The 24174-nt window shown below is 46.5% G+C and overlaps 8 protein-coding genes across 8 annotated transcripts; 5 read left to right on the plus strand and 3 right to left on the minus strand.

Moving 5' to 3' along the window:
• Positions 1-622: 622 nt before the first annotated feature.
• Positions 623-2628, plus strand: BO95DRAFT_354600 (FAD-binding oxidoreductase; the record flags this gene model as incomplete). The annotated part of the gene is made up of 4 exons (XM_025582218.1): positions 623-899; positions 980-2254; positions 2306-2481; positions 2536-2628. The coding sequence occupies 4 exons, from the start codon at positions 623-625 to the stop codon at positions 2626-2628; spliced, it is 1821 nt and encodes a 606-aa protein (XP_025446029.1).
• Positions 2629-4506: 1878 nt separating this feature from the next.
• BO95DRAFT_428589 (uncharacterized protein) lies at positions 4507-5409 on the plus strand (the record flags this gene model as incomplete). The annotated part of the gene is made up of 1 exon (XM_025584849.1): positions 4507-5409. The coding sequence occupies one exon, from the start codon at positions 4507-4509 to the stop codon at positions 5407-5409; it is 903 nt and encodes a 300-aa protein (XP_025446030.1).
• A 216-nt stretch (positions 5410-5625) lies between these two features.
• Positions 5626-8909, minus strand: BO95DRAFT_287258 (WD repeat protein). The gene is made up of 3 exons (XM_025581693.1): positions 8423-8909; positions 7617-8368; positions 5626-7557 (listed from the first exon to the last, which is right to left on the minus strand). Exons 1-3 carry the CDS (start codon positions 8746-8748, stop codon positions 5843-5845), a joined length of 2793 nt encoding a protein of 930 aa, XP_025446031.1. The 5' UTR covers positions 8749-8909; the 3' UTR covers positions 5626-5842.
• A 427-nt stretch (positions 8910-9336) lies between these two features.
• On the plus strand, positions 9337-9741 carry BO95DRAFT_354475 (DNA-directed RNA polymerase core subunit RPB10; the record flags this gene model as incomplete). Its single annotated transcript, XM_025582214.1, has 4 exons — positions 9337-9372; positions 9435-9493; positions 9556-9642; positions 9699-9741. 4 exons carry the CDS (start codon positions 9337-9339, stop codon positions 9739-9741), a joined length of 225 nt encoding a protein of 74 aa, XP_025446032.1.
• A 2522-nt stretch (positions 9742-12263) lies between these two features.
• On the plus strand, positions 12264-14361 carry BO95DRAFT_439440 (uncharacterized protein). The gene is made up of 2 exons (XM_025585735.1): positions 12264-12637; positions 12739-14361. The coding sequence occupies exons 1-2, from the start codon at positions 12550-12552 to the stop codon at positions 13995-13997; spliced, it is 1347 nt and encodes a 448-aa protein (XP_025446033.1). The 5' UTR covers positions 12264-12549; the 3' UTR covers positions 13998-14361.
• Positions 14362-14562: 201 nt separating this feature from the next.
• Positions 14563-18026, minus strand: BO95DRAFT_439441 (DDHD family phospholipase). The gene is made up of 4 exons (XM_025585736.1): positions 16984-18026; positions 16225-16930; positions 14890-16107; positions 14563-14828 (listed from the first exon to the last, which is right to left on the minus strand). The coding sequence occupies exons 1-4, from the start codon at positions 17669-17671 to the stop codon at positions 14690-14692; spliced, it is 2751 nt and encodes a 916-aa protein (XP_025446034.1). The 5' UTR covers positions 17672-18026; the 3' UTR covers positions 14563-14689.
• A 615-nt stretch (positions 18027-18641) lies between these two features.
• sac6 (fimbrin) lies at positions 18642-20864 on the plus strand (the record flags this gene model as incomplete). The annotated part of the gene is made up of 4 exons (XM_025584850.1): positions 18642-18664; positions 18717-19664; positions 19789-20771; positions 20830-20864. The coding sequence occupies 4 exons, from the start codon at positions 18642-18644 to the stop codon at positions 20862-20864; spliced, it is 1989 nt and encodes a 662-aa protein (XP_025446035.1).
• A 1075-nt stretch (positions 20865-21939) lies between these two features.
• On the minus strand, positions 21940-23312 carry BO95DRAFT_287472 (RNA-binding protein). Its single transcript, XM_025581694.1, has 6 exons — positions 23268-23312; positions 23035-23118; positions 22698-22754; positions 22549-22648; positions 22122-22497; positions 21940-22073 (listed from the first exon to the last, which is right to left on the minus strand). The coding sequence occupies exons 2-6, from the start codon at positions 23115-23117 to the stop codon at positions 22018-22020; spliced, it is 672 nt and encodes a 223-aa protein (XP_025446036.1). The 5' UTR covers position 23118; positions 23268-23312; the 3' UTR covers positions 21940-22017.
• Between the last annotated feature and the right edge of the window lie 862 nt (positions 23313-24174).

The following is a 24174-nucleotide window of genomic DNA, read 5'->3' on the forward strand; positions in this document are numbered from 1 at the left end:
AGCAACCTGCATGGGTCTAGCCAAGCAATAGAGGTGATTGTTCCTTCTTCACAAGGCATTATGATGGAGCTATATCAACACTAGCACGAGAATTAGGAAGCTCAGGTGAGCTCCAGGTGAGACGGCAGGATAATATGGCGGGGTAAGTATGACCGCAGATGGGGGGCAAGGGAGTCGGCATGAAGCCCGGCTGATTACCTATTGGTGGGTTGTGTGCAATTTAACCGGAATTCGAGACGCTTTGACTGCAGCGGGACTCGGGACAGTTCTACCTTAGTACCTACAGGCAGGTTTTTAGCCGGTGCATTATCACATGATCAGTCGGAAATAGTGGATATGTACCGGTATTCAGTACTGTTATATACTATACATACGGATAGTCGGTGTAACATATACTGTACTAGATCGTACACTGGGCAGTTTAGCTGAGTTTCTCAGCTTGGCTTAGTCATGGCTAATGTAGCTAACTAACTAACTAGCGCACTAAGCTCAACAAGCTCAACTTCTTACATGCTCTAAGATACCGATCCAATTACTTACAAACGGTCTCCAGCAGTAGGATGCCAACGTCCTGAAGAACAGAATTGCTCTCATTATTTACATGCTGACCCCGACCCACAAGATGATTAGGTCCTACCCTTTCCGTGCCTCGTTGGGGACAAGGTACACTCTACAACCGAGAGCGGGCGCTCGCTATACCAAACTTGGACCAGTAGAACTTCAGCGGAGGGTGTTTTGCAAATCCACCCGTTATGCCTCGGAGGAAAAGTCTCAGTCTTTCAAACATCAGCTATATGAGAGCACACAACAGCGCCTCAAGAGGGAGCGTGCCGAGCAGGAGCGTTACTCAGAGTATCAGACCCAATCCCAGGGTGGTCGCTATGCAGCTATGATGTTCGGTATGCGAATCATTCACCTCTACGAGACGTTTCCTTTGGGTTCTATTGTATGACAAGTGTATCTGATGCCGCATGTTTAGCATTGACCTTCTTCTCCACCGGGGCTTACTTCTTAGGGTCCCTCAAACCCGCGAGCTTGCCTACGTCATCAACCACTCCTATATATGAAGCAGAGCCACTAAGACACAACGTTTCGCCGTCAAACCTACAGGCTGCATGGGCAGACTTTGTTGATATCTTAGGGAAAGAGAATGTCTCTACGGAACACAATGACTTGGAGATCCACTCGGGGTCTGACTGGTCTTCATATGCGCCGAAGACTGATGAAAAACCCTTCCTGGTTCTCTATCCCTCAACCACGGCAGAAGTTTCTCGCATCATGAAGGTGTGCCATAAGCGGATAATCCCTGTCACGCCGTACTCTGGGGGGACAAGCTTGGAAGGACATTTTGCACCCACAAGAGGCGGCGTTTGCATCGACTTTCGTCGCATGGATCGTATCTTAGAGGTTCACAAGGGGGACTTGGACGTTGTGGTTCAACCTGCCGTTGGCTGGGAGGAGCTTAACGAGAAGCTGTCCGAGGATGGCTTGTTTTTCCCACCAGACCCCGGTCCTGGCGCTATGATCGGCGGCATGGTTGGTACAGGCTGTTCCGGAACGAATGCCTATAGGTATGGAACCATGCGCGAGTGGGTGCTTTCTCTAACGGTCGTCCTTGCCGATGGGACAGTCATCAAGACAAGGCAACGTCCGCGGAAGTCGAGTGCTGGGTATGATCTCACTAGGCTATTCATTGGCAGCGAAGGTACACTTGGGCTAGTGACAGAAGCAACGCTAAAATTGACTGTTAAGCCCAAAAGTCAAAATGTTGCCGTTGCAAGCTTCCAGACGATACAGGATGCGGCGGAATGTGTCACACGTGTAGTAGAGGAAGGCATTCCCGTTGCCGGACTGGAGATCCTGGATGACGTCCAGATGAAGTGTATCAATGCCAGTCAGACGACCAGCCGACAATGGAAGGAGACACCTACACTCTTTTTCAAATTCACAGGGACTTCCTTGGGCGTCAAAGAACAGATAAACCTTGTGCAGAAGATTGTTTCTTCCTCGGCAGGGAAGTCCTTTGAGTTTGCACGCGGTGATGCGGAAATGCAGGAACTGTGGAGTGCCCGCAAAGAGGCTTTGTGGAGTGTAATGGCTATGCGAAGAGGCCCCGAAGACCATGTTTGGACAACGGATGTGGCAGTACCTATGAGCAAACTGCCCCAGATAATTGAAACCACAAAACAAGATATGACTGAAAGTGGTCTTTTGGCAGGTATCTGTGGCCACGTCGGAGATGGTAATTTCCATGGTAAGTCACTTCTGCCTGGGTATACTAGAGGCCTGTTTTTGACACTTGCAGCCATCATCCTCTTTAATGAGAGCGAGAAAAGGGCTGCAGAGGCTGTGGTTCACCGGATGGTGAAGCGAGCCATTCAGCTGGAAGGCACAGTGACAGGAGAACATGGCGTCGGTCTGGTCAAACGAGATTATTTGGAGCATGAATTGGGCGAACGCACTGTGGACGCCATGCGTCGGGTATGTGGTCCTTGTGGAATGTGTTACGATGTTTCATTGACTAAGAACTTCTAGCTCAAACTTGCTTTCGACCCTCTCTGCCTCCTCAACCCCGACAAAGTTGTCCGTGTGGAGCCGCCGACGGCTGGTGAGATCAAAAAATGGTGATGGCAACAAATCTTTCCACAAAGACGTGAGAATGATTCCGATATCACATACAGTTATATGTGGAAAACCAAGATTGGGCTATGGGCTGAACTTGGACGGTATCGTCTCCAACCGAAACCTCTTAAACTCCCGTGGCAACTCGAACATGCAGCTGCACTTATGCTTCTTCTCGCTTCGATGAGTTTTCGATCACGTCAGGCCAGAGCCATGCCGTTCCTGCCTTTCTCTCTGTGGTCCATTGCGAAGTAGCAGCGCTTGCTTGATGCGGCAATGCCTTCTCCTGCATCTTCAGACATGCTCCCAGATTGGTCTCAGTCTTATTATGACTCGTTTCTCCGTAGGTCTTCTTTTTCGAGTCGCTGCTCAATGACCTGAAATTATACCATTCGATCCAGACTAGATATGTCTTTGCGTCTGCTCGGAAGGTCTATTCCACTAGTGGTGACATGGCGCTTGGCTACTGAAACGTGGATGTGCTCGTAGGCTTAGCAATATACTCTGTGCGAAAAATCTAATAGCCACTGTTTTTTCCCATGCACTTTTGGTACTGATACGGTGGTTTGATGCGTGACAGAAGTATTTTCTGTACAGAGGCTTTTATCTCAATGGTGTTCTTAATATCTGAAAAATCATAAGACATAGGAGTACATCATATTGCGCGAGACCGTTATCTAACGCAGGTACAGGAACATATAGTAGTTACCGTACAGTTACAAAGGTCGGTAGGTTGTTCTAGGAACCTGAAATAAGTGCCAAGCCCTGTATTTCTTTGGTCATTCACTATTTAACTAACATAATTGACTTTGGTAATCAAGCAGGTGTCCGCCAATATAATACGCATTTAATGTACTGTATTGCACACACATACAGACATACACTCCGCATTCGTTGCTCCGCCGCCCTTACACCGCCGTCTTCCGGGCTTCCCCAGTCCTTCCATGCTTCTCCTCGCGGTCCCCCTCCACCCCCCGCCCCCCTTCTCACCCTCACTCCCACTCTCTCTTGTCTTTCTCTTCACTCTCTGATTATTTCCCCAGTGCATTCATCCTCCATTATCACCACCCATCTTCGCCTGTCTTGGTCTCTGCGGAGTTCGTTTCATTCCTTTCCACCTGGATGGGACGATCATCATCATAGCCAACTGCCCATACTATTGTCACGCTGCATCGTGTGCACTCGAAAGTATCCATCTGCGCCTATTTATCGCTTCGTCACCGCCACCGGCTTCTTCGGCTAAAAGCTGTTGGAATACTCTCTCTTCTAGAGAATATCTCTTTTCCCATATCCCCTCTTATAAATTTGACCATTACCACATCAAATCCTACCTGTACATCACCGTTTTTTGTGACAAGTACGCTGTGGTCAAAGGCTCGACTTGCGCGTCTCTGTCTTCTGAACTCATATTTTTCGACAACCATGTCTTTGGTCAGGACCAACTGAACCCTTTGACGGTAGTGTCAGTGGTTCGGAGAGACTAGATGGGCATAAGAGGCGTGTTGACTTGAATGGAACCACCGCATATCTCGCTTTTATGGAAGTCAAGTCATCTGGTACAAATTAATACATTTCAAGTCATACACAGGAGGGTGGAACTTGCGGATAGCGTCCAATCGGCTTGGCTGCAGAATCCGAATGTGAGCAGGATATCGCACCGCAATGATAGCCAGGCAACCTCAATAATCCTCAGCGTCTCTTGCCAAAATTGATTGCATCGAACTGTCTGCCGAGAGGGGTCGTGTACGACTTCAGTACAAGCAGATCCAGAACAGTCAGATAGGCTTGGATTTGCCTGAACGACCCGTTCCTGGTCTGAGTGTGGCTCGAGATCTAATTATCTAAGCTCTACTGGGTCGTGCAAACGAAGCGGAGATGCGCAGAATGCCGCTTATGATGAAGGCGCCTCGGAACAGCTCCCCGACAGCCTCCGATGTGTTCCACGCGAATATGGAGCATCCGGACATCGGAATCCTTGCTAGCGGGAGTTCCAGAAGTATACTCGCCCGCCCTAAGTACTCTACGCATGTCTCCTCTCGCGCACAAGTGGCTGCTGTCGCAGGCGCAAGTGGGCCGAGGTCAATACCCTCTAATCCTGTGCCCCTTGTTTCTCATGTCCACACACCATCACAAATCCAATCTTTCCAAATGTCCATGCTTGGGAGCAGTGCCTCTCTAGGCGAAGAATCGACTGACAGCGATTCTCTGACACAGCATGGGCCTGGAATCTCTCATTCGTCAATGCATACCTCGTCCAAGCAAGCATTACGATTATCACTACATATCCAAGACGGTTCCATGCCAAGATCACCCGCAATCTCTCAGACAAATATTACCGGACGTACATCATTTGGCTACTCGAGAGAGAATGGTAGCACTTTGGATACGACGTCACCAGTCTCAAGATCATCCTTAGATTTTGTTTTTCGATCTAAAACTCGGGGTAGCATGGACCCCCTCGCTCGAGCAGCTACAGTACAAGCAGCACGTCAAGCTTTTGAAGAAAAAGAGGCGGCGAAGACCTGGAGAATCGAGGCTCAACAAATGAAAGCCGAGAAAAAACAGACTCGGCACAAGGAACGACACAGGCCAACTGGAATTGATCAGGTTGATGTTGAAAGCACGAATAATGAGAAGCCTGCGCCTGAGACACTGCAGCCTTCAGATTCACCAGGATCACACCCAACTGGCTGGAAATCCCAATTGAAGAACACATGGGTGCTTTTTTTGACATGGTTACGCACCAGGGTTTTCAAGCTGCGGAGGAGGATCAAGAGAATAATGTAACGATAGAGAATTCGTGAACTTGCCCTGTCATTTTGTCTTCCCTACATGTATTCGGGCGTCATAATCAGGGGTATTTGTGTCAATTGTGGTGCCATTAAATACGTGGATTCCGCTTGAGTTATGCAAGGAACGGCTACTGACCGGGACAGAATGGTTCTACATTGAAATGGAACATGGTGAAACATGGTGGAACATGGTGGAACGATGACCTTAAACCGCAATAAAAGTCAATATACACCTACAGAATATCTCCGGGTCAAAATGAGTCTTTAAGGTACATTGCCGTCTCGCTGAATGCAACCTGATCAATATGATCAACATGAAAGCACCCCCCTAGAACATAGGAATGAAGCCACCCATAATTCGGCAGTGACATTATATGTGAGCCTCATGACTATCCGTGTGGTAAAAAGTGTTATCACTAGGTACATTGCTAACATGAGAGAGCCTGGACCACATCGCGAAAGAGGAGATTGGCTGGAGGCAAAACGTACGGTGGTACATCGCCAAAAACATTAGCCAGCTGTGATTGCAAAGAACCATTTAGACCACTAGACGCTGTTGCTAATTGATGTCTATCGGTTGGATTGCCCTGGTCTTGCTGACCAAACAAGCTTGCCAGGCCCGATTTCTCAAACAAGTCACTTGGTGCATGCGCATATGTAGTTTGGGGTGCTAAACCCAGGCAGCTGAGTCTCTGCACCTTGGCTTCAGCATCGATAATGACGAAATCGCCAGAGTGTTTATCAGATAGTAAAGCGACGGGAGAGCAATCAAGCATGGTTTCAGACAGTAAGGCGAGGGTTTCGCTGTCGTAAATCTGTACATGAGGTTCGGATCGTCGGCGTTTCTTTGACGCAGTGTTCTTGGAATGAACTTGCGCGGCAATAGCGAAAGTTTTAGTTTCAGTGCTAACCGCCAACAGGCATGGTGAACAGGGTTGTCCGTTTTCAGCTGCATCAGGGGAGCAGAGAGTCCTGACAAGGTCATGCACAGTATCCCAAATGAACACGGACCGTGTTGAGGTGATCAGGAGCTGAGAGCCCAGAAATGCCAACGCACAAGGATCCCCTGCATATAGCCCGACCCTAGTATAGCGGATGCTACATGTTTGAGCATCAATCAATAATGTAACACCGGGATCCGCAGATGATGCCGAATTCAAGCAAACGGCGAGAACCGAACCATCCTGCGAATAATCCATGTAGGCTGCATTCAATCTTGTAGAGTGATATACGTCACTATAGCTCTTCAGATCAATAGCATTACGACATTTCCAGGTCTCCGACAGCTGTTCGGTACCTGTTGTCTTGAGACCACTTCGTTGCCTGGCGCTTGGGCACCATATGCGAAGCACTCCATCAGCGCCGACAGTTGCGAATTCATGGGCAAGATAGCGGGAAGCAAGATCCAAGATCCGTGCAGGACCCGTGCCAGAAAAATGAGGAGTGTCAATTCTGGTCACCAAATCCCACATCATGGACAAGATATTCCATCTCCAGAATTTCAGGAAAGTTTCTTGATTTTGAGTATAGCTGCAACCGCCATGATCATCGTCAGGATAGAGAGCTTGCATGTCTCTTGTGTAAGGGCTCCAGCTGTCGATGGTAGCCATCCACTTCCCGTCTTTCGAGAGCGACAAGTGACTGACATCTGGTGCAGCGATGTAGGAGCCATCTGGACTAATCTTTAAAGTTGTTGTGTTGGTACGCGCAAGTGCTTGCCGTGAGACATGGCTGTTGGAGCGTATGTCGTAGGTTTGGAGTGTGCAAGCGTTCGCCACAGTATGACCTTCCGGTGTAAGCTGACGAGAGGCTGGAACAGTCAAAAGAAGTTGATCCGGGAGCTTCGGATGTAAAGCGGCGGCTATAGTTCCGACTGACAGAGGCCTCTTGGTCGAAGACCGAGTGTGAGACGTGGTCGGTGGGCACAGCTGCAAGCCGTTTATGGTGGCAAAGGGCTGGAGTTCTCGCGCTGACAGCACAGTGGTGGAGTTGTCTGTTAGTTTGACAGCATAGAGGGTCCCACTGGTGGAAAGAGTTATGTTGCAAATAGGGGACGAGAGATGGGGTAAGAATTGCTTTCGGCCCGTATCCAGCTGCCACAGAACCATCACCGATTCGTTGCCGCCAGAGATGACATAGTTACCTGAAAGAGAGATGCATCAGTCATTTGGAGCCCAGCTTTGTCTTATGAACATGGCTTACCGTCCTTAGACCAACGCACCACATTAACACAACTCCTATGCCAGTGCAGCCGCCTAGGGGTAAGAGCCTTGCTGTTGCCGGTATTATTCTGTAGGGAAGTGAGGATATCATTATAAATCATGATTGAGCCCCCGGATTCTCCCAGCGCAAGGTCAACACTTCCAAGGGTTGCCCGGTCTTTGGGACCCGGGATCCCCGCTCGCTGTGGGGCTGTTTGATATCGAATATCAGCGGATGTGATACTCGTGGGCAAAGTCAACTCGCTCCAGGTATAAGGGACAGGACTTGAGTCTGAAAGATGCGCTTGACAACCGAGGAGAACATTTTGGCCTCCAAAAGCGACTAAAACTCTACCCTGGTATGCAACCCTGAGATGAGTGATCTGAGTGTTGGTGGTCAACAAGGGAACAGAGCAAGGTTCTTCATCACTTAAGCGTTGGAGAACGATATCCTTCTTCGAATCTGCGCGATCATGAACGGAGAACAGGGCGTCATTTCCAGAAGCATCCGAACAAAGGTCAATGCAGGTTGTTGGCCTGTATGCATCTCGGTAATAAAGCCGTTGACCAGAAAACCATTCCCATTTGCTCACAGAGCCAGTAGAGCTGAACACGTATAGATGATCCGAATTTTGTGGAGAGAGCTTGTATTCGATTACATTGTCGGTAGACTTCAACTTCAGCACTCGAAAAAGCCGCGAACTCGTCACCGAGTAGATGTGAACCGCTGTTTTAAGACCAAGAAAAAGGTACCTATGATGAATTCTGTAAGAAATTGTTTAGAAGATAATCAATGATACGACTCACTCATCATCTGATGTGAACAAGGGGTCAGAGTTGCTAAATCTTCCAGCAGCAATTCCAGACAAGAACCAGGCATCCCGTGCGGTTTCCTTCGGTTCTCTCTCGCTAGGCTCAGGAATATCCTCCGGAACAGTAACAGCATCAGTTGCCACGGCCGCTGTCCTTCCGCCCATCCTAGGCCGCAAAGAATCGTCTTTCTGAGCCCCATCGTCGGTTGGTGATGTACGACGGCGCTTGATGCGAACATCATCGGTTGAGACCATCTTCCCTTGGGCCATCTCGCTGGCGCACGATCTTTTGGAAAGTTGTCTATGCTCCGAATCTGACATTGGTTCACCAGGCAATGAGAAGAGAATTAAACTCAGCCTTCTAGTTTGAGTGTTGTTGTAGATGATGTACTCTATGGATGAGACAGACTAGCATCATTGATGTTGCGTAGCCCGTAGGTGTTGAAAACAAGCTAGGATGATGACCACCTGCTTGCAGTAGGTTCCTTTTTTTTTTTTTGCTTCTCTTTTGCCTTACTGCCATAGTCAAACACCATCCATTCACTGGTCCGGTTCTATTCCTAGTACGTACTAGCGCTTTGATCATGTGTGCTCTAACACTTAAAGACTAACAGGCTTTCGGTTAGGCGCAAATCTTCAAATGGAAAAAGGTGGGGTCTGTGTCGAATCAAGTAACCAATAATACAGATTTGATCAATCCTCAACGTGAGTAAATTATTCCTCACTTTCAAAGACTGCGGTTTACAGACTCCAACGACCTTATTCTTACCATCCAGTAGCTGCACATCACAACAGAAGACATTCCCTATTTACTGGTACTCTCGCCATCCTGAGTATCATAATTACCTTTGGTGCAGCTTTATTTCACTTATATCATCTCTTCTCATTCCCGAGACACACTTTGGCCCAATGATCATTCCCGTCAGGTGCTTCTCTTGTGGCAAGGTAGGTAGCAATACACTTATTCCAGCTTCCCTACACGGCTTCTAACCATCGTGGAGTAACAGGTTGTTGGAGATCTATGGGAGCGCTACCTACAGCTTCTAGATGAAGGCATACCAGACGGGTAGGTCATTATTCAGTGGATTGCTTTGACACGAACACCATCCCTGACGAAATACTTTATAGTGATGCTATGGATCAGTTGGGCTGTAGAAGATATTGTTGTCGCCGGATGATCATGACTCATGTCGATTTGATTGAGAAGCTTCTCAGGTATGAGCGAATGACTCGAACCAACATCGAATTATAGTGTTGACATTGTCCGCAAGGTATAATCCCACCGAAAGGGACCGGGCGAAGTCTCAAATATGAAGCGGTTATCGATTACATTCCACAGCTCTCTAAAAATGCCTGTTGCCTTGACCCTTCCCCGATGACCTCCATACAATCCTTCCGGACGTGCGGCCTTGCTGCTCCCTTCTTTCGGTGACTACCAAAGGAAAAACGGCTTTGCAAAAGGTTCTATCTGTGGTAATGTCAATAGCGATTGACTTCAATCACTCCAAGTCCCTACATCTGTGGTTTCCCAATGGTTTCCTAGTGGTTTTCAGCGGTTCTCTTGATTCTTGCACGAGCTCTTTCGGTCATGTCGGCAGTCTTACATGTGTAGTTTATTATTTCATTGGGTTCTTTTGTCTGTTTCTGTTTTTGAGATTCATACAATTATGCAGTGGCAAGGAACGCCTTCACAAGCGGTTCATTTAACTAATGTAATCAAGACTGGTTAACTTGACTGACAAGGCACATAGTACCTTGCTCCGAACTCTAAAAGTTTCCTGGCAGTTTGTTGTTTCTGTAGACATCTTGCCTATGAACAATGTCAAGTGGTCCATTTTGACCATAGACACCCGTATTTAATGTGAGAGGCTTCGCGGAGGTTTGCACTATTCCTCCGTGCCACTGAGGGCCAGCATTTGACATGGTTCTTTTCGAGCTCGTTTGAACAGTTCGAATGTACATGGCAGCAGACACTACCTAGTCGTCAATGTCAGGAAACGGTTACTTACCCTTCATACCATTAAAATACACGTTCTTTTTCCAAGTACTGTACGAAGCAACGTCTAGATCCATATAACCATTTACCGAAGCAAAACTCTATCTACCTACGTAGAGATAAGAAACACGGCCAACCGTTGATCTGATATTTACAATACAGTATCTCCTCATCATCACACCATTTTTGCTGGATACATGTTACGATTACTCGGACAACTGTACAGCAATAATAGCTATTAACACCGGTCGAAATTTTATTACTACCGGAATCATACTTAAACAGAAAAGGCGGTATACCAAGGTACTAAGAATATATTCATATTTATATATAAAACTGTATATAAATACAAATACAGACCTTTTACTGTTTAATATACAGTTTTGATTTCGGAAAATTTAAATAAATATAAGTAAGCCAGTTAGTCTGATTATTTTTACCGTAGCTACAGCAGCTACTGTAGTAACTAATAGTTCTGCTAATAATTTTATAAGCAAATCCACTAATAGTTTATAACAGCCCTGCAAGCAAGCCTTTTAACAGTTCTATAAATAAGTCTATAAAAAACAGCCCTGCTAACAGCCTTGCAAGCAAGCTTGTAAATAAGCCTGCTAATAGTTCTACAAGTAAGTCTATAAGCGAGTCTGCTAACGGCTCTACGAGCAAGTTTATAAGTAGATCTACCAATAATTATGCGAGCAAGCCTATAAGTAAGCCTGCTAACAGCTTTAAAAGCAAGCCTACCAACAGCTCTACAAGCAAGTCTGCCAACAAGTCTGTAAAATATATACATAAACTGCAAGATATATAAATTGCAGGCAATAATAATTATATAGAACTAATTCTGCCGGTTTTTATTTTAGCCTGTATTCGGTTTTGTATAGTAAAATCTAATATACTTTCTAATCAGATAAGCGGCTTGGTGTTATATTCTTTTCTATTTAAATATAGTTGCGGTAGCTCTAGAATTTCGACCGGCGTTGATAGCCTATACGGCTAGTATAAGTTAGTATATACAGTACAGTAAGTTACAACAGCTTATCATATACTAACTTACCGTTAGTGCCAGTCGTGCTCGGCGCGAAGCGTCTCACGGCGGCAAGGCACATGATGTGTGATGAGACCTCCATCGAGTGCTAGAACTGCTGATAGGCCTTTTTAAGTGATTTTTGAGCCAACTTCTCCCAGGTTGTTGTCTTGCTATCAGCTTGCATCTATCTGTATGTTTTTCATGCGATACTGCTTTTTATTTACACCACATTAGGATCCGTCAAGGATCCAGAGTACCATTTCCAGCGCCTTTTCCTGTCTTATGAGATCTCCAGACCATTAGCTTCCTAGCGCCTCTAGATACACCATGTATGAGAATGTAATTTCCGCGATGACTCAATATAGAATGCTAAATCGCATAGGCTTGACCAGAATCACATCGTTACATCTGATACAACATCGGGACACGATGTAGTGTCGTCCTTCGTTTCAAACCAAGATGCGGGCGGCCACGATGGCTCTCCGGAGCGCGATTCCGAGTGTGGATGTAATTCCACGCCGCTTGGTTCAAGACCACCATTCGCAGGAATATCTCGAGAGGGACTCAAAGTATGGGTGGTAACCGGCAGGATTTGACTATCAGACCCAACCGTACTGAAACCGGTGGCAGATACGTACTGCGAACACACAGGTCAACAAAGGTGAGGCGAAATCGGATGAGGACGAGCCACCACAATCAGTGATACATGCTCCTGCAGGTTTTGGTGACTTTGTAAGTGGTTGACATACAAGTCAGCAATCCCATCAGTATCCGCAACCAACCCTCTCATTGGTATCTAATAAGGAAAAGGTGAATGGACAAGTGCCACTTGTCAGTACGCTTGCACCATCGAGTGCATTGAAGTCATATACATCACATCAAACAGCACAGTCATCCTCGGGTCATGATCTTACGGCGCTCGCAGTAGTATTTCACTATCCTCCGCCTTGGCTGGAAGCTGACTGACAAGCGCTAGGTTGGGCCTGAAAGCCCTATATCACCACCTCCATCGAGTACTTCAGTTAAACATTCGGAGGGCTGGCCCGAGCGGCCAACACCTCGGGCGCAAACAAGACAAGATTTCGCAGATCCTCGCATGATTTCATGTACCAGTACTGTTGATAGTAAGGCAGATGCTGTCTCTGGAGAAGGAACGCCCTGGCCTTCGATATCCCGTGTTGAGGGTAAGTCAATCCTTTCCGGTACTGATCTCAGGAAATCATCCAACCACGATGACTTGAATGGCCTGGGTCTACGGGTTGTATACCATTCTGACAGCAAGCAGAAATTGACGCTTTGACAGCAGCCCTAGCGGAGTGTTGGGCTCTATGCAATTCATTGGCCGTTCTCGGCACTTTACATGGAGAAAGGCATGGATCCTACGTCAATACTCAAGATAAGACCCGGAAACTATGCTGGCGTCTATGTCAGGAACTCTACGTCAGTCAGAATGACTACCATTCCTCAAAGATCAACCCTACTCTTGATATTTGTCATGATTTTTGTCAAACTTTGTTCGAAGTTCGTGAGAAAGAAAACGAGGTCACAGATTCGATTCTCCGTGTCAGTTTTGAGCTCAATAACCATCTCTATAATACGCACGATCGAAACCTGCCAGAGGCTTTCCGTGAGAGGACTCTAGACTTCTACATCACATTGTGTCATCGTCTGATGAAGCAGAGGAGCCTAGTGTCTGAGACAGAATCTCCTTTGGGCGCGTGCTGGTCGTTTGCAGAGATCCTCTTCACCATACGTCAGACTAAAAAAGAAAACAAGAAGCCAGACGAAGATTTGCTGGGATCGGCAATTCAAGCTTGTTGGGAACTTTGCGATGTTTTCAGGGAAGGTTGGGCACAGCGAAGCCATCGAAGTTCTGACCGTGGAACACCACGGCCAAGTCAAGCAACTTTCCAGCAGGCCACCATCGAGCAGGTCAAGGTCTCTCAATTCATTGCTTGTGATGAGGTTTTGGGACAATCTAAAAATCCTGAGACCCCGACTACCGTTTTTGATGATAGTGCAGCCATCTCACCAGATGAGGCACCCCTCCAGAACATTTTTGTCTTAGGCCAAGGCTCAATTCAAGCATCGCAAACTGCCTGTTCTCCAAATTCATCAGCCGCATCAGGACAATCACAATCATCGGAGCAGACCTCATCGACCAAAACAATAACCACCTTGTCGGGAGGCTTGAACCTGGCGGCTATCAAATTATTGGTTACAAAGGCTGCAATCAACAGCGGTTATCAGCGTTCTGGGACACAAACTTTCTCGTCATTCGTCAAATCGCTGTCTTCCGACGCATTCGGATCTACCCCTTGGCAAATATCACTATTGAAGAACTATAAAAGGCTGGTAGCGTTTGACCCAATTTTCAAAGGTGCTAGTTTCCAGGCACGAGCAAGTGCCATTGATGTAGCGCAAGCCGTTCGGCTTGTCGCGCAGGGCGGACAATACCCATGGCTGCTAGATCTTTACCGCTTGGTCTTTGGGTTCCATACAGACGAGGCTATCAACCGGAAGGAGATCGTACTTCAAGTATGATCCTATCGATTCATTAGTGTCTTCCCCGCAAACTCTTCGATGCTGACCGCTAGGGGCATGGGTTGCACTCGTGGTTCTACTTGATATCACACCAACTGTAAGTTGGGCTCCTGTCCACTCTCATCTGTGTACGAGCAAGCAAGGCCCCACTAGCCCTGCCGTCAGAATCTTAACTTGACGGTATGTCACGCGCAACTCTCGAGTCACACTGCGTGCTTAATTCCTGCCTCGATAGATGGATGGAAGAAAAGCTTCCTCTAGATTCAGACTGCACTATGCCGTGTGCAAGTAAATATATATAGTAGAGGTCGTTGGTTCATTCGACGCCGTGCATATCGTTCTGGTCCCGTATGGAATATTCTACATTCGCATACTTCCTATATCGATAAGTAGTGTAGCTTGATGACAATAATCCCTAGCATGTTTAGATCCGTATGGCTACGGTTAAAGATGGTCCTGGTGATAAACTATATGAGCTCTTGCACGGTGGAAGGATCAAAGAGGTAAATGGTATGTATATGCTATTCCGCGCCTTATGCGCACTGACGCCAGTGATAGCATGTCCCCAAAACATTGATTCTGAATAAGTTCAGAGAATTGCATATATTTAATACATCTGTTTGGCCTCTCGCAGGGAGGTGATAGATTATAACGACAAAACATCTACGAGTGCTTGCCTTTCATTATAGAAGCTAGGGCCGATCTTGACTTCCTGATGACTGTTCCCTCCTACACAGCATTTGCGATAGCATAAAGTGGCTCACATCCTCATCTGTCCAGTAGCTCAGGTGGCTGGCAATACTTGCAATCATAGATATATCGAATGCACCCCTAGACGGTTAGCGCTTGTCATTATTGAAAGACCATAATCGACTTGGGACGCCGAACTTACTCCTGTATGCTATAGTCAACACGCCCGTTGGCATTCAGGGCCCTTACCTTGGCATCCTCTAGCAGAATCCTTTTCGAGCCACTGTCTGCTCCAGGGGCTCCGCTAGCATGTTCTCTGGCTTGTAAATTCTGCTTCGCTGAGATCCTGTCCCGATGGATTTTTCCGTAGAGCGTTTCCAAATCAGAGTGAAGCAGTGTGGGTCGTCGACTTTTGTCTTCACTCAGCGCAGAGGCACCCGTGACCGATGGTAGATTCTGAGGGTCTTGAGTATTCGCATTGGACGATGAGCGGGTTGAGGCATCCTCGGGACTCAGACCGAGGCTACGGTTAAGAAGACTGCTGGCGACACCTGACGTGAAATTTGTCCAGAGAGATCCCACACTTTGGCCGACACGACTACCGATCATGGAAAGACTCTGACCGGATGTTGCCCAGAGACTTTTCTTTACCGACGGTAAAGGCTGCGGCTTGAGCGATGACAGTGCTGGTGAGATCAAAGGCTCTAAACGATAACTCACGGGGTCAGAGGGATGGAAAATATTGTACAGCTGCCCACATTTAGGTGAAGAGACAGATAACTCATTCTGAGCGACCACGGTGCTAGTCTGGTGTGAAGCAAAAGACTTTGTTTGGGGAGTAGGCTGCAATGGTGTTTCCAATGCGTAGTTCTCTGGGAAGGACGGTACTTCTGCTAGTCCCTCGTCTCGAACCCGCCGCGCAGCAATAGTCTTCCCTTTGAGCATCTGAAATAATGCGACAGGGGAGCCTAGACAGAAGAATTCCTGGCATTGAAATTCTAAAGAAGAATCTCGACAACATTGTGGCTGTCTGGCATTGACCGAGGGGGTTGCATGATGGCTATCATGGGGTTCATGGCAGAGTATATCAAAGAGGATTGCACTACCAAGAGAATGGCCGCAAAGACTCACTGAGCCTTTGAAGGAAGGATTTCGCTCCTTGAAAAGCCTCAGGATTCTATTGCACTCCCCTTTCACTATGTGAGATATCTGTTCACAATACGCACTCTGATAAAGCAGAACATCCATAGCCAGGTCGGATATGAGATTCCGAACAGCAGGCACGTTGTCGAGTGTAATATCTGATAGAGTAGGGTATGCTGGTATTGCATCTTCGGGAGCCTCCGCATCCGCTAAGTCGAGTTCCTTCCGACTTTGCTCCATTCGCTGATAGGGAAAATCGAGCATATGTCTCCAACAACTATGACAAATACTGGATCAGTACGTGGATTCCATAAGAACACAAGCCATTGAGAGGCTCGGCCAAGGCTAGATATGAAGGGTGGTATCGCAATGTGGAGGGGCCAAATAGACTAACACGGGTAGGACCTGGATGCGGCAGTTTTCATGCTTATCAGCGAATTGCGAGTTGAAGGCTTGAAGATCGGGTGATGCTCGATAAACACTTTTCATCGTTTTGCGTAAAACATTGACATCGTGTATGAAATTTACACTTTCTAGGCGCAAGCCCAGGCGCTGTCCAATCCCATGAGTGACTAGGACCAAGTGATCTATCTCCCGATCTCGATCTTCATTGGGGTCTTTTGATGCCTCCATCTCCTTCTGATCTTGAGTACGCACTTGCTCTTCAAGCTCGGCCAATTCCGAGCGACCATCTGCCCCATTACACGGCTCTTTGGTTGCAGACCCTGTTGTTGTATTCGTTAGACTGGGGTTGTCTGGTCCAGTCAATTCGGTCAAACCCAACAACTTGGATTCTACTTCGAGCTGCCCTGGTAGTTTGGTGCGACGCTTGAGCCCATCGTGTGTCTGCTTTGGTGGAGTGCCACATTTTGATGAATCTGTGGGCTTCTTCGCTTCATTGAAGCCACGTATAAGTTTTGTGCCTGCGACAGCACCCAGCTTTTGGTATACAGTAGTGCTGACCCTGGACATAAAGTCATCACTTGTCAGCAGCGCAGTGGAAGCATCTTGATATGTGACTATATTGCTCATATAAGCGCCGAACAAACGATAATCCCTTGGTTCATTACTGGTTCCGGAAGTACCACGGGGGCTAGAATCTGTTTGACAAAATGAGCGATTCAGTCTGTTGACTTGCGCGTTCTTGACTTACCTTGGTGACTAAGTGTTGTCGACGAAGCAGTTGATGGAGAGCGACCGGTGTCCGAGCATCGCCAGGGTTTTAACTTCAGATATCCCTCCTCAAGCTGTGTTGCTAAGTTCTCTTCGCATGGCTTCATAGTCGATCCTTCCTGAAAGAACCATGTCCCTCGGCGCACTTCATATATGGGGCCTACCCAGTACGTTGGCGCCAGCTCCCTATTTTCCACGTTCACATCGAATAAAAAGTCTTCATTCACGGAAACCTTAGTTGGAAAGCGTGAACAGCCAGGGTCTGCTTGTTCGTGGCTAAAGTTCTCATTTTCAACCTCGATGTCCGATATTCTTTGGAAAGCTTCTTCAATGGCATGAGAGTCCCTAATTGAGAATTGCACAAATTTCTTGGGGGGTGGCAGCTTGAGATCTTCTTTGTTCCGAGCACTGGTAGACAGCTCCGGCTTCCTTTTCGGAGAGTCCACTGCATAAAACCACTTGACACTCAAGGGCGGGCAGTCTTCAGGGTAACGGTGTAAGCTGAGTCTGTACCTATGCGTGACAGCATGGTCTTGTCCTTGTGATTGCTTCAGTATATTCTGGATATCGTGTTGCTTGTCTGTAGTAGACAAGGGTGTCGAGCTTTGGGGGCTACTCCAAGGCGAAATTGCCCCTAGGAAAGGACCCCGTTGGCTTTCTTTTGGCATGAAGCTCAGGAGAGCTCGTGGTCTCGTGGCAAAAGCCAATGCGCCTACGTCAGATGAAATGATAAAAAGACAGTATCAGACGAGGCTGGAAGATCTCAGAGGCCTAGGTGCTTGTATTAAATCGCAGAGGGTGCTCGGAATCGCAAATATTCATCCGTGCTTTCTGGCCTTGTTGGCAGTTTAACTAAGGCTTTGTGGATCAGCCGCCCAAAAGCTTCGTAGCTGACCACCTCCTCGTACACAGGGATAAATTATGTCAATTTGCAGGTGCTTACGATTTGGCGGGTGAATGACTAGTCACATATGCCACATAACTTATTGTTTGTCAATCACTTATCAGTCATCAAGGATGATGGTTTATCTAGTGAACAAAAATGGAGCTCAGTCGGTAATTAAGACGGCGACATCATCAGGCATTAGGCAGCAGCAGCCGGCATCCGGCAGCAGCCGCTTACACGTTCTACGTCATTGACCAGATACTATATGCACAGATTAATGTTTATGTATGTCTAGGGACATACCGTGGTTATATCTATCTTTTTGTGAATAGTAATACATTGGTCAGGTAAATTATTTATAATGACTACTAGGTAGCCAACATGTAGGCCAGTTACACACGCGGTTCCAATCTGACCGATTCTAAGAGTTCTTCTGTGTAATTCCCGGTAACCTAACTTAGTGAGCTATGCCAGTCATCCCATCCTAACCCCGCCTTGTCATTGGGTTCCTACACTAGTGCAGTTCTACCTCGAGGACCAGACGGCAACCAACCCCACGGAGTCTCCTTCGTTCATCATACCAGCAGCTCCTTACCCCCATCAAGGTCACTTAAACGTTGAGTGCTAACCCGGTCACCTACTGATACTTACGTTTAGTATCTTCCCCCTCAAGCTGCGATTCTGAATCTTTGAACTTTCAGTTTGCTCAAGAAGCCTATTTCTTCGAGGTCGAGGGAGACCACAAGGAGAAAATGAACGTGCTCAAACTACAGAGGTTCGCATCGATACCACGAGTAAAAGCTGCGGAGTTACTGACCATGGCTCAGGAAATTCCCGCAATTCGACCAGGCAGACATCTTCTCCCTCCAAGATGCGTTTCGGAAGCTGGATGTCGACGACAGGGGCTATCTCGACGAGGCCACTGTGATCAAGGCAACGCAACAAACGGAACGGAAGCCTTATGATGTCGTACGCCAAGCCTTGAAAGAGGTCGAGTTGGACAGTTCCCGCCGCGTCGAACTGGAGGACTACGTCGATGTTAGTATCCTGAAAAGCACTTTCGTCAATGATGCTAACGCAAATCGGCAGCTCATCTCCAAAGTTCGCTTTGCAACAGCGCAAAATCAGGCTGGTGGCCATGGTCCCGCAGCAGTCATACCAGGAAATGTCACTGGGCAGTCCCGCCACGTCTCTAAGGGGAGCATCGGTGGGAAAATCCATGTACAAGGCTCGTCTGCAAATGTGACACACACTATAAACGAAGATGAGAGGACCGAATTCACCAGGCATATCAATGCTGTTCTCGCAGGGGACCCAGACATCGGCCACTCTCTACCTTTTCCTACCGATACCTTTGAGATGTTCGATAAATGCAAGGACGGTTTAGTGCTAGCAAAGCTTATCAATGACAGCGTTCCAGACACGATCGATGAGCGTGTTCTTAACAAGCCTGGGAAGAGAACAAAGGAATTGAACGCTTTCCACATGACCGAGAATAACAACATCGTCATCAACTCCGCCAAGGGAATAGGGTGTTCAGTTGTCAACATAGGAAGCGGCGATATAATCGAAGTTCGTGAGCATCTTATTCTGGGCCTCATTTGGCAAATCATTCGCCGAGGTCTCCTCGGAAAGATTGACATAAAACTGCATCCGGAGCTTTACCGGCTGCTTGAAGAAGACGAAACATTGGAGCAGTTCCTTCGCCTTCCTCCGGAGCAGATATTGCTACGTTGGTTCAACTATCACTTGAAAAATGCAAAGTGGGATAGAAGGTATGATGCCTCACACCAGAACCCAGACTGCACAATCTCCGTCCACCTCGATGACTAGGCCGATCGAGGACTAATCTACTAATCCACGGAGATTTGGCAAAAATATTCAGCTAACATGACATAGAGTTACAAATTTCTCAACCGATGTGAAAGACGGGGAGAACTACACCATACTACTCAATCAATTGGCGCCTGAGATCTGCTCGAGGGATCCCCTTCGAGTTCAAGATTTGGTTCAACGTGCTGAACATGTTCTGACAAATGCGGAAAAGCTCGATTGTCGAAAGTTCCTGACCCCTACTTCGTTGGTTGCAGGGAATCCGAAGCTTAATCTTGCATTTGTGGCAAACTTGTTCAACACAATTCCTGGTCTTGACCCGATTACAGAAGAAGAGAAACTCGAGGTTGAGGACTTCGATGCTGAGGGCGAACGAGAGGCCAGAGTTTTCACTCTTTGGCTAAACTCCCTCGACGTACAGCCTTCTGTCAACTCACTGTTCGATGACCTACGCGATGGAACCATCCTGCTACAGGCGTATGATAAGGTAATTTCTGGCAGTGTGAACTGGAAACATGTCAACAAGCCTCCGACGTCTGGCGGAGAAATGATGCGGTTCAAGGCAGTCGAGAACACCAATTATGCAATCGAGCTTGGTAAACACATTGGTTTCTCCCTTGTCGGTGTGCAAGGAGCGGATATTACCGATGGCCAAAGGACTCTTACGTTGGGGCTGGTCTGGCAACTCATGCGAAAAGATATCACTATAACTCTCTCCGGCCTAGCACAACGGATGGGCAAACGCGAGATGACTGATGCAGAGATGATAAAATGGGCAAATGAGATGTCCCGAAGGGGAGGAAGAACTACGACAATTCGCAGTTTCAAGGATCCGTCTATTGGATCCGGTATCTTCTTACTTGATGTGCTTAATGGCATGAAGAGCAGTTACGTTGACTATGAGCTCGTGACGCCTGGCCGGAGCGAGGAGGAGGCCTATGCCAACGCTAAGTTGAGTATTAGCATAGCACGAAAGCTCGGGGCGACGATTTGGCTGGTCCCCGAAGATATTTGTCAAGTTCGATCTCGCCTAGTTACCACTTTCATTGGTAAGTTCATTGCAATTGATCTATACCGATGCATAGGGAAATTGACTATATACTGCAGGTTCGCTCATGGCTACATACGAGAAAATGCAATAGTTCGTTCGATCCAGGACTCTTACGCAAGGAGGGCTTCGTCTATGTTCTTAGATCTCGTGTTGCAAATCCCAAAGTCCCCGTTTTTAGTCATAGTGCTATCTAAATATAACCTTTAATCAAGGTCCTTACGTGTCCTAACATGTCTAGAAGATTCTTCCTAGCTGCCAGCAACCATTTTGAGGGCTCGCCTATGAGTTTGAAACTATGGTGGAAAGGATTATTTTCGAGTCGGCTTTCATGGTTCTGAGCACTCGGTGACATTATAATAGCCACTTATAGCTTCACATACAGACCCAAGAAAGAAGCAGCAGCGCGTTTTTGTAAATTTATGGATATTCTCATATGATTCCGAGGACAATCATCCAAAACCATGGATTGGTAAGACAAAGGGGATAAAAGGATTTGATACAACTAGCATCTATCTACGTCTTATTTGGCAAAAGCTAATATGATATTCTCAAGGACGCTTACCAGGGCTCCTCAAAATTTTCTGCAAAGTAGAATCAGATGTCTCGAGTACAAGCTACGGCTCCTACGGCAGACCGTTTCGGAAAAAAAAGGGTTGATCAGGAAATTCGGACGGACGAGTAGGACGAGGGAGGGATGAGGAAAGATCGAGTGATATTAATTTGCGAATCGAGGACGAAGAAACTGGCCGCCAGTTATCGTTAGGAGGGTTAAAGGACGACAAAAGCTGGCGTTAAATCAAGATAGGAAAGAGGCTCGCTCGACGTTCGTTCGGCAAAGTTTCGAGCTGCTGACCACGATAAATAACAAATTGACAAACCATCTAGACCGCGCCGTCCCTCTCCCAACCAGGAGTCTTTGCTTCATACCTACGATGAATAACATCGTTGAATGAAACAAGGCGGGACGGGTTGGTGAATGAAACGATCATAGGTATACCAATAAGCATGTAGCAGCTATGAGGGGGACAGGGGAAACACGGGGAACACCAAGGCACTACAAGCTCTAGGGCTTAAAAGATCAAGAAGCACTGGGCAGTTATAGGGGGGAGGTAAGAAAGTCAAAGCTGATTACCGGTAGAATTTCCGAGGGTGTTGAGGGTTTCGCATCTCCCATAGGCAAGGCATTATACCAGGACGGCCTGATATACGACTCTGGGTATCAGCGAGCCAAGCAGGAGAGCAACCTACTCCGCGGTGTCCAGTTCATCATGAGCAGAAGCCAAGGGGTCTAACGGGGCAACTTCAGAGGGATCAGTATCTTGTTAAGGTTGAATGTTAGACGGCTAACCTTTTCTTTCCTCGCCATTTGGTCCGTTTTCACGATCATCGTCGTTTCGTTCTCGCTCATCATCGCGGCGTTCCCGACCTTCTTTGACATCACGATCTCTCTCATCAGGGCTACGGGAGCGATCACGAGAACGCTCCCGTTCACGTTCACGTCTGTCATAATCACGGTCCCGACGGTCATAATCACGGTCCCGACGCTCGTAGTCACGATCATGGCGGTCATACTCCCGATCATACCTTTCATCCCTGCGTGGAGAGTAATCGCCACGGCTGCGTCGAGGCGAAGGAGAGCGGCCACGGCGGGGAGGAGTACGGTCACGCCGACGGTCGCGACCAGAGTCAAAACGCCAGGAGGCAGAAGGGGGAGTCCGAGCCCACTTTGACATGTTAATTGATGTTTTCATGGTGTGGGCAGCCGGATGACAAACCTCTATCTTCAGTAAATCATCGCGGCCAATTCGCTTATTGTGCATCTCATGATAGGCATCATCTGCATCACGGCGACTCTCATACTCCACGAAAGCAAACCTGCCGACGTAAGTCAAGGTGAAGAGTCTGGAATGGCTTGGTTACATACAGTCTGCTCGACGGAGTTCGCGGTGCTGGAATATCACAACGCACAAGTCGGCCATACCTACAAGAAACGTCAGGAACAATTAAAGCCCAAGTAGTCATTACAATGTAAATTTCACTCGGGAGAATGTTGAACAGGTAGATGGTGGTAGTATTGGGTTTGGCGGAGAATTCCGCTCACAGCACTACCACAAAGCAGCAATGAGAGAGAATCTCTCTGAAACGGGAAAAAGTGAACAGCTTCGCCTGCGATACTGCGAGACTCCGTCGAGTGTTTTCGCGTTTGAGGAGACGAGTTGTTGGATATAGTAGCGAGTAGGCAATCGACGAGCGGCACGTACCGTTCGAATTCGTAGGCAAGATCGCGAGCTCGAGTCCCGTGCCCGAAGCCGGTGACATATAAGGTAGTGCCAGGACGAGACATGCTATGAGCGTGGCTAGATCAGTTTTTGATAGGTAGGAATGGAGAGAGGTGTTGGCTGCTCGAAGGATAATTGAAGTAAGTGAGGTCAGTAAGGGAGCTTTGGGATGCTAGAGTCGATTTAGCACATGTTCTACGGGTGGTCAAACATACCACTAATGATGTACTTAGTAAGCGGGTGGACTAGTCAGGTTGCATATGAGCGGTGAACACAGTTTATCTGAACTATTTTTTAAGTATATATAGAATATTTCTGCGGCACATAATACCAAGCCCTTTATATAAGTAGAAATATTCCATATAGCTTTATAGATTACTTTTTTTATTATTAAAATCTCATTTTCTTTTATATTTCTTTACTTTATTGTATTTTATTTTTTAAGTATTTAATAAGTTGTTGACCGTGGTAAAGCCGACTGGGGCAAGAGATCTTATAATCAATCAAGCATGCTTGTTATTCTCTGTTTATACTATTATATAATATATTAAAAGTTGCCCGAGACAGTAGAAGAAAAGTAGTCTATAGTAGTAGACATTAAAACTATAATAATCTCTCCGGCTGCTAAGTAAGCAAATATATAAAATAAGATAAATAAGAAAAATAAAAAGAATATATAAAAAGATACTGTATACTAAAAAAACATAGATTAAATAAAAAATTAAATAAAATAAAATATATATATAAAGAAATATCGGATATATAGAATATATAAAATATATATATATATACTAAAGAAAATATAAATTAAAAGAAAAATCAAAGAGAATAAAATATATATATAAAAAATTATCGACTCTATAAAACACGTGAAGAATATATATATATATATCAAAAAATATAGATTAAATAAGAAATTAAGTAGAATAAAATATATATATATAAAAATATCGGATATATAAAAATTAACAATTAATTTTTTTTTAGTAAAGTAAGAGGTCTTTAAATAATAACTACTTTTTAATAAAAATACTAATAAAAAAATAATATTTTTAACTAAAAAATTATTTTTTAATAAATTATGTTGCATTCGACTCCTCGAGGAGTAATGCCCTCTCTCAC

The sequence above is a fragment of the Aspergillus brunneoviolaceus genome (genome assembly GCF_003184695.1).
Source record: "Aspergillus brunneoviolaceus CBS 621.78 unplaced genomic scaffold BO95scaffold_9, whole genome shotgun sequence".
NCBI lineage: Eukaryota > Fungi > Ascomycota > Eurotiomycetes > Eurotiales > Aspergillaceae > Aspergillus > Aspergillus brunneoviolaceus.

Excerpts from the sequence above, each read along its gene's own strand:
- BO95DRAFT_439441 (XM_025585736.1), bottom strand. The coding sequence starts at position 17,671 with ATGCCAAAAGAAAGCCAACGGGGTCCTTTCCTAGGGGCAATTTCGCCT. Across the intron at positions 16,931-16,983 it reads GACAACACTTAGTCACCAAG|ATTCTAGCCCCCGTGGTACT; the intron begins GTAAGTCAAGAA and ends TTTGTCAAACAG. Across the intron at positions 16,108-16,224 it reads CGCATCCAGGTCCTACCCGT|TTGTTGGAGACATATGCTCG; the intron begins GTTAGTCTATTT and ends TATTTGTCATAG.
- BO95DRAFT_287258 (XM_025581693.1), bottom strand. The coding sequence starts at position 8,748 with ATGTCAGATTCGGAGCATAGACAACTTTCCAAAAGATCGTGCGCCAGC. Across the intron at positions 8,369-8,422 it reads TTGTTCACATCAGATGATGA|GTACCTTTTTCTTGGTCTTA; the intron begins GTGAGTCGTATC and ends AATTCATCATAG. Across the intron at positions 7,558-7,616 it reads GGTGCGTTGGTCTAAGGACG|GTAACTATGTCATCTCTGGC; the intron begins GTAAGCCATGTT and ends TCTCTCTTTCAG.
- BO95DRAFT_439440 (XM_025585735.1), top strand. The coding sequence starts at position 12,550 with ATGATTTCATGTACCAGTACTGTTGATAGTAAGGCAGATGCTGTCTCT. Across the intron at positions 12,638-12,738 it reads TTCGATATCCCGTGTTGAGG|AAATTGACGCTTTGACAGCA; the intron begins GTAAGTCAATCC and ends GACAGCAAGCAG.
- BO95DRAFT_287472 (XM_025581694.1), bottom strand. The coding sequence starts at position 23,117 with ATGTCTCGTCCTGGCACTACCTTATATGTCACCGGCTTCGGGCACGGG. Across the intron at positions 22,755-23,034 it reads CTTGCCTACGAATTCGAACG|GTATGGCCGACTTGTGCGTT; the intron begins GTACGTGCCGCT and ends CGTTTCTTGTAG. Across the intron at positions 22,074-22,121 it reads AAATGGCGAGGAAAGAAAAG|TTGCCCCGTTAGACCCCTTG; the intron begins GTTAGCCGTCTA and ends ATCCCTCTGAAG.